This window comes from Mytilus californianus, unplaced genomic scaffold, assembly GCF_021869535.1.
Source record: "Mytilus californianus isolate M0D057914Y unplaced genomic scaffold, xbMytCali1.0.p SCAF_3, whole genome shotgun sequence".
In the NCBI taxonomy this organism is placed as follows: domain Eukaryota; kingdom Metazoa; phylum Mollusca; class Bivalvia; order Mytilida; family Mytilidae; genus Mytilus; species Mytilus californianus.
Window position 1 is genome coordinate 121564836 of NW_026262679.1, and position 16737 is coordinate 121581572.

At 31.5% G+C, this 16737-nt stretch overlaps 1 protein-coding gene and 1 long non-coding RNA gene across 3 annotated transcripts in view; both read right to left on the reverse strand.

The window, feature by feature from the left end:
- LOC127736030 (transient receptor potential cation channel subfamily M member 3-like) overlaps positions 1-16737 on the reverse strand; it is a 140295-nt gene that overhangs the window by 49713 nt on the left and 73845 nt on the right. For both annotated transcript variants that reach the window (XM_052246527.1, XM_052246528.1), the window contains exons 7-9: positions 16106-16277; positions 6386-6569; positions 1597-1720 (exon numbers count right to left, since the gene is read on the reverse strand). In XM_052246527.1, the coding sequence (XP_052102487.1) occupies positions 1597-1720; positions 6386-6569; positions 16106-16277 (480 nt within the window). The remainder of the gene's footprint in view (positions 1-1596; positions 1721-6385; positions 6570-16105; positions 16278-16737) is intronic.
- Positions 6962-7555, reverse strand: LOC127736048 (uncharacterized). Its single transcript, XR_007998784.1, has 3 exons — positions 7342-7555; positions 7165-7223; positions 6962-7105 (listed from the first exon to the last, which is right to left on the reverse strand). It is a non-coding gene; the product is annotated as an uncharacterized LOC127736048 (long non-coding RNA).

The following is a 16737-nucleotide window of genomic DNA, read 5'->3' on the forward strand; positions in this document are numbered from 1 at the left end:
TAAATACTTTTAAAAAATAAACTGTTGATACAGAAAATATCATTGATCTATCACAAGTAGTTCCTATCAAACTGACTTAAGCAGAAAACTTAACATTGAAAATTGCTAATAAATTCAAAGTCACTGGACCGTGACCTAGGCAACAGGGCCTCGAAATAGTTGTCACACTGATATGTACTGATAGTAATGCAACTTTATAGAAAATATAATTGATCTATAACAAGTATTCCTATCAAACTAACTTCAGCAGAAAACTTAACAAATGTTGACAATCCTCCTCTGCCACCGCCAGAAAAGCAATACTAAGTCTCGCTTTACGTGACTTTTATCGCAGGCAAGACAAAAACTAAACTGGTGGGTTATAAAGCCCCCAAGTAAAACCTTCCTATACAATCATTCTATTTTATTACTAGGGGTCTTGCTTAGGAAGTGTATTTAAATCCAGGCATTTTGGACCTCAGCCACAGATGTAGAAATTTACACTGTTTTATTGCAATCATTTCTATTTTTTGCTCCTTAAAAGGAGGTAATAAGTCAGCTGCACAATGATAAGCCATGTAGACTGAGGAAAAGTGTAAAGTTCTGATCCAGTATGGCGGCACTAAAAAGTAGAGTTAACCTATTAAACAATGTTAATTACCACTGTTGGTCCTGCTCCGTAAATGGGAGGGATTTACAAGAAACATGTTTTCTTGTGTGTCAGAACACAATGAGTATTCTTTAGATTAAAAGCCCACAAATAACAGGAAAATTAAAAAATTGAAAGTTAGGTGATCTTTTGAAGGCTTCCTTTTGGTACTTATTAATTCCAAAATATAGATTACATCACTGCATTACTTTTAATATTGATTTTTGCCCTAGACATGTATAATGAACTGAGGATTCTTCTTTGATGTTCTCTTTCTCATCGAGGTTTACCTTATAATCAACTATTTCACATCTATCTATAACCCATGTACCAAACTAATGTTTGGACATGGTGACTGACAAACATGTTTGCTGTTTAATTAAAATCTTAAATTAATCAGACTACTTCAAGAGTTTTTTCTAATTCTCAAGTTTTTATATTTCCATGCAAAATTGGGTTGTAATTACTCATGATTGAGAGGTGGCCATTGACAATAATTAATGTTGACTTAAATCCAGCTTAGTGCAAGGTTTCTGTCCTTATAAAATGGGTGGTCTTTATAGAAGAGATTTAATTACAGGGAAAACTACTGTATATATTTAAGAAATACAATATTGTATGGCAGCATACAAAGGCAAACTTGTTTAAATGCATAGAATATATAAATATAAATCAAATGATTTAGTTTACATACATTCTAGGAATAATTTGTGTTGGATTTTAGTTATAAGTATCCAGTTATTGCTGTAACTGTATGTTGAACCACATTCAAAGCACAATTGGTTTGTTTGACTGTGCATGCTACAATTTAGTACCACATAAATCCCCTCTTTACAATAATGTACTCTGACCATTCTTCAAATTTACAGTTTTAGTGTAAAATCATTCACATCAGTATTTAACATTTTTATAAAAACTTAAACAACCAGACTGACTTAAACTCTCCTATCTAACCACCCTTTACTTACTAGTTCTTTCTTTTTAACACATAACATCAGCTCTATAAATAACTTCTCTGCTTGTTCCTGGTTATAAAGGAATGTTTTCTGTATTGTCAGTATCAGCTGGTCACGTAAACTTTCTGGCATAGTTCTGTAATACCAAAATACATTTCATGTAATAAGATAGGTAAAATGTCTTTGTTTATTTTGTATAAAGCCATTACAGCATCAACAATATACAAGGAAATATTTGTTTAAAGTTTACACTGGTGAAGTGAATGCCGTTTGTTTCACATAAGCACCCCTTAGGTGTGTCACTTAAATATACTTAAAACCTACAATAAGAAGTAGTTTCTATTTTGTTTGTCTGCTTCTGTCTTTTATCATCCCCGACACAGATGTAGTTTACAGTTTATAGTTTACTTTTCTCCATTTTCAGTAACAAAGTTAATATTATTGCTATATGTTATAATGATTAAATATAATTTAAGGATTCTGATGATTTCAAATAGAAAATTAACCATTTTCCCACTTTAACATGCTACTTAAAAATAATCATTGCTGACCTTTTTATTAATTTTTTTCAGTCATAACAGCCATCTTTGATGACATTTTTAAATAGATTGCTTATATTCAAACAAATTTTCAAGATCTTTTTTCCTCTTTTTAAAACGGACTTTATTTGATACATGATGGATTTGTCATGTGAATTTACAAAAGAATCTTTAATGTAACATTTCTCTAATTTGGTTCAAACTGTCTATTTTAAGCATTAGCAAACATCTCCATGGGATTGTGGAATTCATCTGCAATGGTTTCATTTTCAATCCAAGTAGACAAAAACTGAACTGTGGCTGTATATAAGAACTTATTTTGGAAATAACTTGTTAAAAAAAATGTTTCAATGTATTAAACATTTTACATTTAAGACCTCCTGTAATTCACATGAAACTTTTGTCAAACTTGAGTAATTTTGAAATACTTGAGTCTACAAGTAAAAACCAAAATAACTTTTTATTAGAGAGGTATATAATTTAGTAAAATGACTTACTGCATGCAACATATTCTTGTTACACACTGTGATAAAGGCTTTTGTACACAGATGTTAACAATCAATACATTGCAAAATCATTCATATAAAATAGTGGAAATTTTCACATCATTCAAACATCTTGTCTGACACTTGGATCATTATCATTTCATTCTCTTCAATGATCAAACATTTTATTTGTGCAAATTTATACCTTGGAAAATGAGGAATCTTTTGAAAAATCAGACGAAAAAGTAAATTATGATCTGTACCTATACAGTTTGGTTCAGATAGGCCCAATGATAAATATAAAATATGACATGTGAGCCAGTCTACAACACACTTAAAAGCATCATGTAAGGCTAACCACCCAACAAGAAATCATTGCAACCATGTCATGCTAACCATTCAACAAGAAATCATTGCAACCATGTAAGGCTAACCATCAAACAAGAAATCATTACAACCATGTCATGCTGACCATCTAACAAGAAATCACTGTAACCATGTCATACTAACCATCCAACAAGAAATCATTGCAACCATGTCATACTAACCATACAACAAGAAATCATTGCAACCATGTCATACAAACCATCCAACAAGAAATCATTGAAACCATGTCATACTAACGATACAACAAGAAATCATTGCAACCATGTCATACTAACCATACAACAAGAAATCATTGCAACCATGTGACGCTAACCATCCAACAAGAAATCATTACAACCATGTCATACTAACCATTCAACAAGAAATCATTGCAACCATATTAGGCTAACCATCCAACAAGAAATCATTGCAACCATGTCATACTAACCATCCAACAAGAAACCATTGCAACCATGTAAGGCTAACCATCCAACAAGAAATCATTGCAACCATGTAAGGCTAACCATCCAACAAGAAATCATTGCAACCATATTAGGCTAACCATCCAACAAGAAATCATTGCAACCATGTAAGGCTAACCATCCAACAAGAGATGATGATTCTTTGTAGAGGGTCTATATGATACAATATTGAGGTGTTTAAAGTCCTACACAGCAATGTAATGCTGTAAATTGGAGCGAGAGAGTCCAAATCATCATTTCTTATAATTTTAGAAAATTCAAATAGGTGGTTCAATAGTCAAAACATGCAAAATGACCAATCAGAATAAAGAAATGGCTCTGATGATATTTCCAACCAATCTGAAGAAAAGAAGACAAGGAGCATTATCTCGTCAAACCTGTCATCCTTAATTTAGAGTAGATGATGAAAATATGAAAGTGTTATGGATAAATAACAAACTCAAAGTAATGGCAGTAACTCAAACTTGTACTTTGGGAGAGATAAGCTTTCGGTCAAATTGTTCAGCGCTTTAAACAATGCATCTGCATCTATAATGCAAATCACAATAGACCAATTGAGAGTTCATAAATAATGTCATTAAACAATGGACTCTTACTGTGATGTAATTACATAAGCATTGTAACATCAGAAATGTACAGTTAACAGCATGACTTTGAATGTCATCTATCACAAAACTTGCTTGTGCAGAAGTAAATGCATTAGCTTTATGTTACATGCATGGAAGTCATGATCATACTTTGTGAAACTGAGTTCAGGGTTGCATAGGAATAATAAATATGCAATTAGCTGCCATGAATGGCATACAAGTGCGATATTGCGTTATACATTTCTGAATTTTTCCATTAGTCATATTTGAAGACAAAGTCTATTTTAAGTACATGTATATTTAATGAACATTTCCTGTAATTTAAATACTGTTATTCAAATTAGCACATTATAAAAAGCCTGGGGAGGGATTACCATAGAACTCTTGCTTAGTCAACAATAACCTTTAATGTTTACATCTAACAAGGACAGCTGACTGATAGCTTAACACTATAATATTATGTACCTTACACAGAAAAATTCATAACTTGTCAATCATCGTTAGTTATCAGGTTGTGACATCTGTGACAACAGCTGAATTAATAATGAGGTTTTTATTATGTTATAAACTGTCACTTAGGCATATGTATATGCATGTCCTACAATGATTTCTTATAAGATGAAAGACTTCTGTATCAACAGAAATTAAATTTGTATTCAAATAGTTCTATGCCACTGTCATTAAGTACCAGTAGGGATTTCCCCCGTTAAGCACTGACTCTTGGTACTTTCTACAAATGAGTCACAATACCAATTAAACAATGTAATTAATGTATTTTATTCAACCCAGTTTGTGCTTCACTTATCTACATTAGTAGGGAATGCTTTTTAAAGCACTTACTCTTGGTACCTGTTTTTGTAAAAGGAAGGATTTGTAGCATGAAACAGTTCAAAATTGAAACAATTTCATTTTAAATGACTCCATGTTACTTACTCCTTGGGAAACAATCTGCTACTTCAGATGTTAAGATTTTAAAATTTAAATGATTCTAGATTTAAGATATTAGTTCCTTTTTTTTTCTTTTTTTTATCGAAATGGCAATAAATCATATTTTTTAAATTCATAATTATTTGTAAAAGTGTATTAACGTGACTGACAAACATTTTACGATTAAGCATCTTATCAAAACGTAGTATATAATAAGGATGTGTCCATAGTACATGGGTGCCCCACTCACACTATCATTTTCTATGTTCAGTGGACCGTGAAATTGGGGTTAAAATTAGACAGATCATATCATAGGGAGCATGTGTACTAAGTTTAAAGTTGATTGGACTTCAACTTCATCAAAAACTACCTTGACCAAAAACTTTAATCTGACACAGGACAGACGGACGAACGGATGAACGAACAGATGCACAGACCAGAAAACATAATGCTCCTACTACTTTCGTAGGCGGGGCATAAAAAGACCTTCAACAAATTCAAAATTTTTTTTTTTACGAATTGAATAAATTATTATTTTTAAATCATTTTCAATATTCTCCTGTCAGGTAAATTTTCAAATTCAATTTGACCAAAATTGGGAGTTTCATTTTAGTCATTTGAATTCTAAATCTGACATGACTGGCAAATACGACAATTTCTGGAACCTCAATATATTTTAATAATATTTGATATAAAGTTTTATTCACTATTATAATCAATTATTCAATGCATGAAATGATTTGCTTGTACAAAAAAAAATTAAATGTATTTGACCAACTGATGATATCTCTTACAAGAGACTTCATCAAATATTAAAATTTTGAATTGTGACAAATAAGCTAAAATCTGTATTTCAATGATCTTTCAAATTGGAATCTGAATTGAGCCTGCATCACTGAACTGTCTTGTATCTGACACACTAAACATTAGACTGGAATCAACTCCAAACAAGTCAAACTCTATTGCTCACTAATGATCCCTGCTTTTAAGTATTCTGTAAACAGGAAGTTAATGAGTGATGAATGTGACAATACATCACAAGGTAAAGCATGCTCACATTAAGCTTGATGCCAAATTTCAAGAACCTCTGACTTGTAGTTCCTGGGTCTAATCAAGTGTGGCTGACAGAAACCATATTTGATTGTGACTGTCATTACAAAATGCAAAAGTACCTTCTTTATATAGAATATGCTGTATTCCTTGGGTCTATTCTATAATTTAATTAATCCAATTAAATGAGGTGATATTAGTTAGAACATTGGAGAGGGAGAAGTGACTTCTCCTTCTAGGAGAGAGTAGAAAGATTTGGTCAACTTCTTGGAGAAGTGGAATTCAATTACCGTTTTGGTTGCATCATGTTTTCATGCTTATCTATGACATATGCATTAATAAAGTCACAGAGTTTATTGCCTTACCCATCGTCCAGAGTATATTTATGTGTAAATGCCAGCAAATCAGCAGCCCTGCCACTCCCATCACACACCACAACAGGTACTGGGGGTGTGTCTGTAACATACTCTAACACAGAACGTATTGTGTTCGCACCTCCTTCTAATACTACACATATCACTGGGACACCTCGACCTTTTACACCACTAGCTGAAATAGAAAGGAAAATGATGTTACTTTAATACTTTGACTTAAGATGAAATATATCAAAACAATACAACCAAAGAAAAATTAAAATCAATAATATAGGTAAACAATGTGCTATATACTTAGAAACAGAAAATCACTTTTTCAACAAAATGACTTTCAAAATTATGTGCCGAAATCTAATTTCATTGTTCAAATTAGTTGGTAGCTGGACTATGCATGTTTTCATTTTGTGTGCAATTGCTTTAAAGAAATACAGTCAGTTTCCATGATTGAAATGGTTACAAAGGGTAGACCATCAACCTTCAGTAAGTTACGGACAAGTTATACCCCTAATAAGTCTTACAGTGTAGACCAACAACCTTCAGTAAGTTACGGACAAGTTATACCCCTAATAAGACTTACAGTGTAGACTACCAACCTTCAGTAAGTTACAGACAAGTTATACCCCTAATTAGTCTTACAGTGTAGACCAACAACCTTCAGTAAGTTACGGACAAGTTATACCCCTAATAAGTCTTACAGTGTAGACTACCAACCTTCGGTAAGTTATGGACAAGTTATACCCCTAATAAGTCTTGCAGTGTAGACCAACAACCTTCAGTAAGTTACGGACAAGTTATACCCCTAATAAGTCTTACAGTGTAGACCAACAACCTTCAGTAAGTTAAGGACAAGTTATACCCTTAATAAGTCTTACAGTGTAGACTACCAACCTTCGGTAAGCTACGGACAAGTTATACCCCTAATAAGTCTTACAGTGTAGACCATCAACCTTCAGTAAGTTACGGACAAGTTATACCCCTAATAAGTCTTACAGTGTAGACCAACAACCTTCAGTAAGTTACAGACATTTACACCCTTAACATGCCTTACAGTGAAATACTACACACTAGAGTGAAATAAACCTACTTATACATGACTTAGGTGTAAAATAAATCGCTAACATTGTGATGATAGGCTAAATGAATCTACTCTTACTACCTTCCACTCCCAAATTGAGGCCCCGCTTACATTAATGTCAAACGACAACTTAATAATCTTTGTTTGCAAGTTTCAAGATTTAAATGCAACACTTTCTAAACTAATCAAGCTTAAAAAAAAATTCATCAGACTTTCAATTTCCTGTTGTTATTTTCTAGCTTCAATAGTTCAAGTTGAGCTTTGAACATCTTAAACAGCATTGATACAATTTGTATATGGTATTGACGAGTGAATTATAACACAATAAGTGTACCGTAATAGATTCTAATGAACTACAAAGCAATAACGGTATTTTATTACGTAGTATTTCCATATCTATGAAATACAAACATTCAACAGTAACTCTGCAAAACAAGTTTGAATTTCAATAATTAGGTTATTTTCCCACACATAAAACATCAGGAAAACAAAATATCAATCATTATAACTCCCATTAAAGGACAAATACACAAGTTTGACATCATAAATGACACAAATCAATGTAAAGTTTTTACAAAACATTTGTTGGAAGATAAGAAGTGACGACTTTCTGGCCCATTAAAAATTAAAATTTTCCGTTTGTACTTTTAATAATTCTTGTCAAATAACAATGGTATAACCTGTCAATATTAACAGAATAATTGTTCCAATCACATCTAATTGGTTGAAAGTTTGCCTCTGAGGCAACACAAATCATGTTAAGAAGGCAATAAATATATCTTGGCCTTGCAAATTAATTGATTTTATTTGAGTCATGACACTAAATAAAACAATAAGTAGGTGGATTTTTTATATAAACAAATCAAATTTCAGAAGCTTTAACAGGAATATATATTTGATCAAAGATTCAAAATTTAACATTTTAAACAACAGTGGATACACAGAATGTAATCAAAATGTCATTAAATGTAATTAAGATATCGTACATTTATCATGCTTACTTAAAAACATGTATCCGGGGAGTTACAACATCACATTTTACCTTACTGTATCTAGGGTTGACGTCAGTGACAGACGTAGCCTAAACACGTAGAAACATCTAATATGAAGTGAAAGTTAAACAGTATGGTTGTTTTCTCCTGTCTATATTACAATAGTTGATTTAGCCCCAACATTTATGGTGCCTAGCCTGGATTATAAATGTCGGGGCTATATCAACTATTGTAACAAAGTAAGCAGAACACAACCATACTGTTTTAATGTTTACTTCATATATGTTTCTAAGTGTTAAGGTTACGTCCAGCACTGATGTCACCCGAGATCCAATAGGTAAAATGTACCATCGTAACTCCTGCGATATTCTCAACAACATACGGTAATACAGCTGAAAGACTCCCCTCCTAAATCATTGAAATCTATCTTTTAGCATTAACCATAATATCTTAGTGTAAATTAAATACATCCAATCGGACAATAGATCTAGACCTCATGGGTGTTGCTAATAGGCATGCTGAAAGTCAATGACATATAAAAAACTAAAAATGTAGCTAACTAAAAATGGTGGAAATGTTAATACACTATAATTTTGAGGTCCGACTTACAAAAAATATAAAAAATTGATACTTATCACTTGCAATTAAATAAACAGTAACACTGATTTTTGAGTGTCCTTATCAGATGGACATATACAGCTAATTGGGGTTTTTCATTTTAAAGAAGAGACACAAATAAACAAAAGTCATGTGGAAAAATTTCTCGACACTTGTACATGATTAAAAACAATTATGTGATGACATCTAAAGAAAACGAATTTTCTTTTCTTTTGTAAAATGAATAGTTTTGTTTGCACAGCAAAAGTCAATTATTTGATATCAAATTTCAAAGTATAGGTAATCCATGAAATTCCATCTTCATTAATACTTAACAAATTTTCCTTAAGACTGGTTAATCTTTACCCTCATTATATTAGATTTCTCATATATATCATTAATATTTCAAAGCAAGAACTCAGGAGCCTGTAGTTCAGACGTTGCTGTTAGTTCATGTCTGTCATATTTGTTTTTTGGTAAAATGTTTTGTTATAAATTAGGCCATTAGTTTTCTTAATTGAATTGTTTCCCATTTTTCATGTAAGGGCCTTTTATAGCTGACTATTCAGTATGGTTTTTCTCATTGTTGAAGGCTGTATGGTTGCCTATAATTGCTCACATCCACTTCATTTGAACTTTGGTGGATAGTTATCTCATTGGCAATCATATCACATCTCCTTATTTTTGAATACATATACATGTCAATCTTTAAAGGTAATGTCCTAAGAAGAATAACAATCGTCAGAAATGGTTTCCCACAAACTTTAATTTTTTTAATGAAATATCTGTTTTGAGTGAATAAAGAGCATTAGGTAAAGGTAATTTGTAGTGTCTACCTACCGTCAAGACTGACATAAATAAATAATAAATGCTTTACATTAATGTCACTACATACAGATACATCAATCACCCAAAGTGAAAAGATACAAATTAATATATAAAGTAATAATGGAGCACATTTATATTATACGTTATTGTTGTTTTACATTTCACCTTTTAATGTAAATGAAATATTTTTTACAACATGAAGTTTTTTTGGGTTTTTTTTTTTTGGCTTGAGAGAGACTACTACAAAATCTTCTGTGATGTTGATATACAGCTGTGTTTCTATATGGTTTATATGTAATGCATTATTCTACAAAGTACATAGAGTATTCCCATCTAAAACTTGTTCATTGATTCACACATCTGGCAGATCACACATACAATAAGAGGATCAAAATAATGAAAAATAAATACAGTGCTTAAAATATAACTTCTCTCTGTTGCTAAGCATTGGACAATAACAGAAAAATGACGAATATGGGATGCAAGACTTGGGCATTGCTGTGCCTACAAGTGTTTAATTCCTAAATCATGTTATGACCTTAAACTTTTGCCTATGACCTTCAAAATGAAATACCCTTCAATAGCTTTTTATGGTCAAGTATTTGACATTTATTGCTTGTCATTTTGTGACCTTGACTGTTGATTCACCCAATGGTTAAGCATTGGTTTGGTATTTAGTGAGTATTTGGCACAAGAGTGGGATCATATTTAGCCTACAAATTTTTCCTTTGGTCTTATTGTGATTTTTCCTCCTAGTCCCAGCTCTCCACAAGGCACAGTAATTAATAATATTGGATAAAGACTGGATGTAAGGTGCATAAAAATATGACCAGATGGACAAACATACACACAAATAAATGAGAGTGTTACTACTTCCCTTTAACACCTTCACTTCATATGAATAATAGTGAAGGTTTTGCTCATGAATGGCACTGATTTCAGCTACTGTTCTCTATCCATAGTTAAATACTGGAGGTTTCTTGTACTTTAAAATTTCCATTTATTTCCAAGATTTGTAAGATAATGAAACATTCAACATATTCCCTTACAGCATTATAGATCAATTACAATGTACTTTATATTGATGATTCCTGTGTTTATAATATAATTACTGCCATTAAAAAGAAACATCTAAGGAATGTAAATTCCAAATTGATTAATGCTGAATTTGTCCTGTGTTAAACATCTGAAATTTTAATTAAAATGCCATTTATGGTAAAAATTCCTTAACGGATTGTAATGACTAATTAAGGGTAGTCCATACAGTTTCACCATGTGTTGCTAATTTTTAGATATTGAGAAAAATTGTAGAATGAAATGAGCATTGTAAATAAAAAACATTGGTGAAACATAATGCACTACACTTATTTCTATATATATATATATGAAATTGAGGCTCTAAATTTAAACAAGATTGCACATAATGAAAAGTTTTTTTCAAATTTTACTGATCATGACTGAATTTCTGTTGAGTCTTGAAGACAAAGGTTTTACTACAAGTATCAAATAAACTTTAATACTGTTTCAACAATCCGTGTAAATGAGAGAATGTTAAGGTCAAATGAACCCTGCCAGACAATCATGTACATGCAATGCCAAAATATAAGTATTGACACTCTCTAGGACCAAAAGTGTCAATAAATGGATAGCAATGCATGTTTAGTTATGTTCTATACTAATAAAAGTATAATCAGTTTTAGTCCTGATAAAAACAACATTCAAAGATCTAACTACAATGTTAAAGTTTACTCAAAGAATCAGTAAGTTATCATGAATCATTTCTGAATTGATGAGCTCTGATAAACAACATCACTTTAAAATTTAGGATGTGATATCCCATTAATAATAAGGTTTCTACAGGTAGAGCATTACTTCAAAAAAATCTTTGTAAAGGTTTTAACTAATTTGTGGTAAAGAAATTCCTGACTTAATAACTTATCAGTAATACATAGACTATTTTCATTGAAATCTAAAATTTCACTACAGAAACAGGCAAAGGTAATGATTAAAAGGGTTGAGTAAAAGTTTTTTGTAATGTCCCTTTTATTGCTGATCATAAGTTTACATACAGATGTATCACATCATGGTACAGTTTTGGTTTTATATTCTGTAGTATCATAAACTTCAAGATCAAAGGCTAAGAGTTAGATGAAACTAACATTTTGATTACTTTGCCAGGGTGAAGATTCCAATAAAAAACATCACATATGACAGGGTATTATTAGAATGATACCACAAGAAACATAATATTATAATGAATAAAATGGACAATTTCCGCTGATGTTGCCATTTTAACACAGTATGATTCTTTTCATTTCAGGGAGGGCAAAAACATTGGACAGTCACACTACACTTTGTGCACCTTATACATGACAGAGTCATCAGTTATGTTTTTTTAAATATTACATAATAATTATTCTAATGACATTGTCCTCAAGGAGATAATAAAGTACACTATTTTGCTTTTAGTTTTATTTATATAACTGTCTTCTAAGAAGCCATTTACATATATTAATCAATTGCATGGTGGTTAAATCTATTTCAATTCATCAAGAGATAATTTTTTTAAGTTTAGGTGCACACACAAATTAGCAGCTGCACCAAGAGTTTATGTTACCCCTATCTTATGCATAATATAACTGTTGCCAGATTAAAATGGAATATTTAGAAGCCATGAATAAAGTCCCATAACTCTGGAGTGACAAAATGTGAAATCATAAAAATCAAAAGGAGCTCTCTTCTGTCAATCCTAATGTTTTGATAAAATTTCACAAGAATTAGTAATAGCAAGTTTGAGTCAATATAAGAATTGTTGACATAAGGAACAGATGGATGGATGAATGGATGAAATGAAAAACGGATTGACAACCATATACCATAATACATCTTGTCTGAAGAGGATCTATAAAAATGATTAGGTGGAACCAAGGTAAATATGAGGTATACTCAACTGAATATAGCTAATTACCCCAGCCATTTCAATTTCAACAGCTTACATTTGTTTAAAAGTTTTAAATGATCTTTTTTGTCAAAAGATTAATAAATTTTTTTCTAAAATTGACTTTAATGCTTATATACTGGTTATTCTCACTCTCATTTAGTTTTTCAAACTTGGACACAATCATGTTAACTTGGAATAACTGATACAGCAAGTAAACATATTTTTCCCACAAAATTTAGCATGTTGATTTAAAAAGAAGATGAGCATCCAGAGCACATTACTTGTAAGTTTGTCTGTAATTGACTAAATTTTAGCAGATCTTATATAAAATTTATAAACAACTTTCACTAATTTTTGCCGATTTGTCCTTTTTCTGACCTATTGGATTATTTTTTTTTTATCATCGTCGATTCGTGTGGTTCATTGGATCTCAGTTCTTCATTGGTCAAATTTCAATTACAGCACTTTCCTCTGAATTTCCTATTGTGATGTCAAAAAAAGGCCACCATGCCTATTAACGTCACTTGGAAAGAACATATCTTTTTGCAGCTCATTGGAAAACAAGGATTAAGTTTGTCTAGATCATCTAAAATCATTAGAGAAACAGATTCTACCATCAAAAATCTCATGCAATACAACAGTTAAATTTGTCTGGAGTAGAGAAAATAATGTTTCACACTCAATGCAGTGGTAGAATCTATATTTATCAATGAAGGATTGACCTCTTAGATGTTTTTTCAGGTTTGTACATGGAGACTCATTGGTGCTCCTCCACTCCTACTTTTATTCATAAGAAAAGTTTTTAAAATATATATGGGATAACTTTTTGTCCTTAAAGCAGTTTTCATGGGTCTGTAATAATGCCAAAAATAAGAACTATAAAAACCTAAGATAAAATGCAACTTCAGCAATGAATCTTTTTTACAATCATTAATTAAATACTTAATGTTTCTTTTTAGTATTAAGATAAAAACTATTCTATTTAGAGAGACAAGTTAATGGTTCAGAGTCAAGTTAATACCATCATTAATCAAGAATAAAAAAAAAACATATGGACTATATTTAGAACATAAGTTACCAAATATATATATGTCCTAGAAAAAGACCATACCATCTGTTGACATATACAAAACTCCTTAAATTTAAACTCGTGATAAGAGGATGATCAACATATGAAAGATGTATTTCTTAAAATAAATAAAGAGTAAATGATATTTCCTTGAAATAAATGTGGGAGGTAGAAAGAGAAGTTTTATTTTTGGACATGGATCTGGGGTCAATTATGGCGGTATATCTATTTGATAAATGCAAAAATACTCAAAAGAAATTAAGTTGGTTGTGGGAAGATTTTGTAGGTTCCTTCGTACCCTCCAGCATACTTTTTGATTGAATAGCCTTAACTACTCCTGTAATCTGAATACCAGCGTTTTACAAATTTACAGAAGTTTTTATCACACTATATACTACAATAAATTTCCTTAGGACCTCTTCTTATTCTCATATACAATCATGTTTTCCACTGGGTATGATGCTGGATGTAAAGTCAAAGAGAGGCAACAGTTACCAAAGTGATATTCAAACTCACAAGTCAAAAACAAACTGACAACGCCATGGCAAAAAAATTAAAAACGATTACAACAGTATATAAAACACAATTTAGAAAACTAAAGACTGAGTAACTTGAACCCCACCAAAAACTGGGGGATATCAGGTGCTCCAGAAGGGTAGGCATATCCTGTTCCACATGTTTCAAGAGTAAAATAAAAAGGAATTTTGGAAATCTCCATTATCAGTTCTATAATAAATACCTCCCAACTTTTCAAAATCTCCATAGGGGATAGTGCAAGAGGACATAATGGTCCTCTTATATTGGTCCGGGGACACAGTTGTGGTCCTTTGATTTTCGTTGTCTACAAATAGAGTCCCTTGTGTGGACAGTGTACTACTTGCACATTTTTTTCATATACCTTCCAAATTTATTTCTTTATATTTTATGCAAAAAATAGTAAGTAGGGGGATGAAATTACATTTAAAAAAATATGGGGCATGAATTTTTAGGTAAAGTAGTGATTTGGTCCAGTTTAAAAAGGTCAAAAATTAGTATGTCTGAAGCTGTCAAACAGAATTACAGACCTCCTTAACATAAAATTGTCCATACTTTGAGTTAGAGCCGATAGACTTTTCTATAATTTTGATATAATTTGTCCCAAAAGTAGAACACTACATTGTAAAAATCTCTTTTGGAAAGAGCAGGTGCGATTTTTTTAATTTGCGTTTTATGTCTAAAAGAAATGCACTACGAAATAACTGTGTTCTCGGGCCAAATTGTCATTAGCATTTTTAATTAACTACTACATTGTTTGAATGAGTATGTATGTGCTTAAATACCCTTTTATTTAAATAACTCATTAAAGTGCCGGTTTTGAGATGTTCAGGTTATATAATAAAGAATTTCAAATTTCAAGTCAACACCTCTTATGGGGAAATCCCCCTTAAATAGTGTAAGTTGGCAGGTCTGATATTATTAGACAGGATAATATACCTTTAGGAAAATTTCTTGATGCCCCAATTTGAAACACTTGATAAACATGGTAAAACGGACAGGTTTATATGCAAAGAAGATGTGGTATGATTGCCAATGAGTATTGACCTAAATCTTTGTATCTTCTGAGTATACATGTCCTTTTCATTTGATGTTAATTTCCAGTATTGGTTATGTCACTGTTAATAACAATTTGACCTTTGTGTATAATTATTTCCAATATTAAATACTGCTAGTCAGGATATAAGATCAAACAAAGTATGACAGTGTTTACATGAAACTTTTATACTTGTTTCACATAGTAAGTTTGTTAAATCAAATTGACACCATCTAACTCCCATTAAACATGTATAGTATATATTAATTGTGTCATAATGTCTGATCAAATGGGTTTGATTGTATATCCTGTTATAATCAAATTTTACATGGTAAAAGAAATTTTCAAGGAGTTTTTATTTTTTCTAATTTAAGTACCAATGACTCAATTCAAAATAATAATTCCTTATATCATTGCTTTAGCCTCAATTTATTGGAATAGGGCAATGCACTTTAATTTAGTTTTACTATCATTAACTGGGTTTTACTATGTCATAGCCCTTATATGTGTTTATCAAAATATTATGGAATAAAAGATCTGAATTTTAGATGAAATTTAATCAAAAGACCCGTAAGAAACATCACTTTAAAAAAAAATCATTTCCATTGATTCATATTGGGAGTCAATCATTTCATTTACCAATTGAAATTTTTTGTTGTGCAATATATTTCTCCAGCCTCTTTCTAAAGATGACTTCTCCACCATATTTTCCCACAGTTCCATTGTCCACTAACAGGAAGTAAGAATGAGATCTGTTAAGAACTGCATAATTGGACTTATTAGCAGAAACACAATGGTAAGGAACAGTCAGCTGCAAGTAGAATTGAAAATATAAATGATGATATTAATCTGTATATATCTGAATCTGACAATCAAACTGTATCAATTATCCTTCATTGGGTTTTTTTGAAGATATAAATAGGTGGTAGTAAAACCATGGTTTCCTTTTACAACTTCTGTTAGTGCCATGCCTCGGATAGGACATGAAGTTAAAAAAATCACAAGGAAAGGTTGCTCAATCCCCACCCTAAAGAGCCAGTGTATTTTTACTCAAGGTTTCTTTACTTTAGATCATTTGCAGACCAAGGCTGGCTAGTCAAATCTACCTAGATTTCATATCTCCTAATTGAATTACCTCCAAAGGCTGACAACCTTCATTCTGCTGGCTATTAACCCATAACTGGGGTAGTTATCTTTTAATGATATAATATACATAGGGCTGGGACAGGGGCTTACAAATGATGTTAGATTCATACTTTCATAACATGACA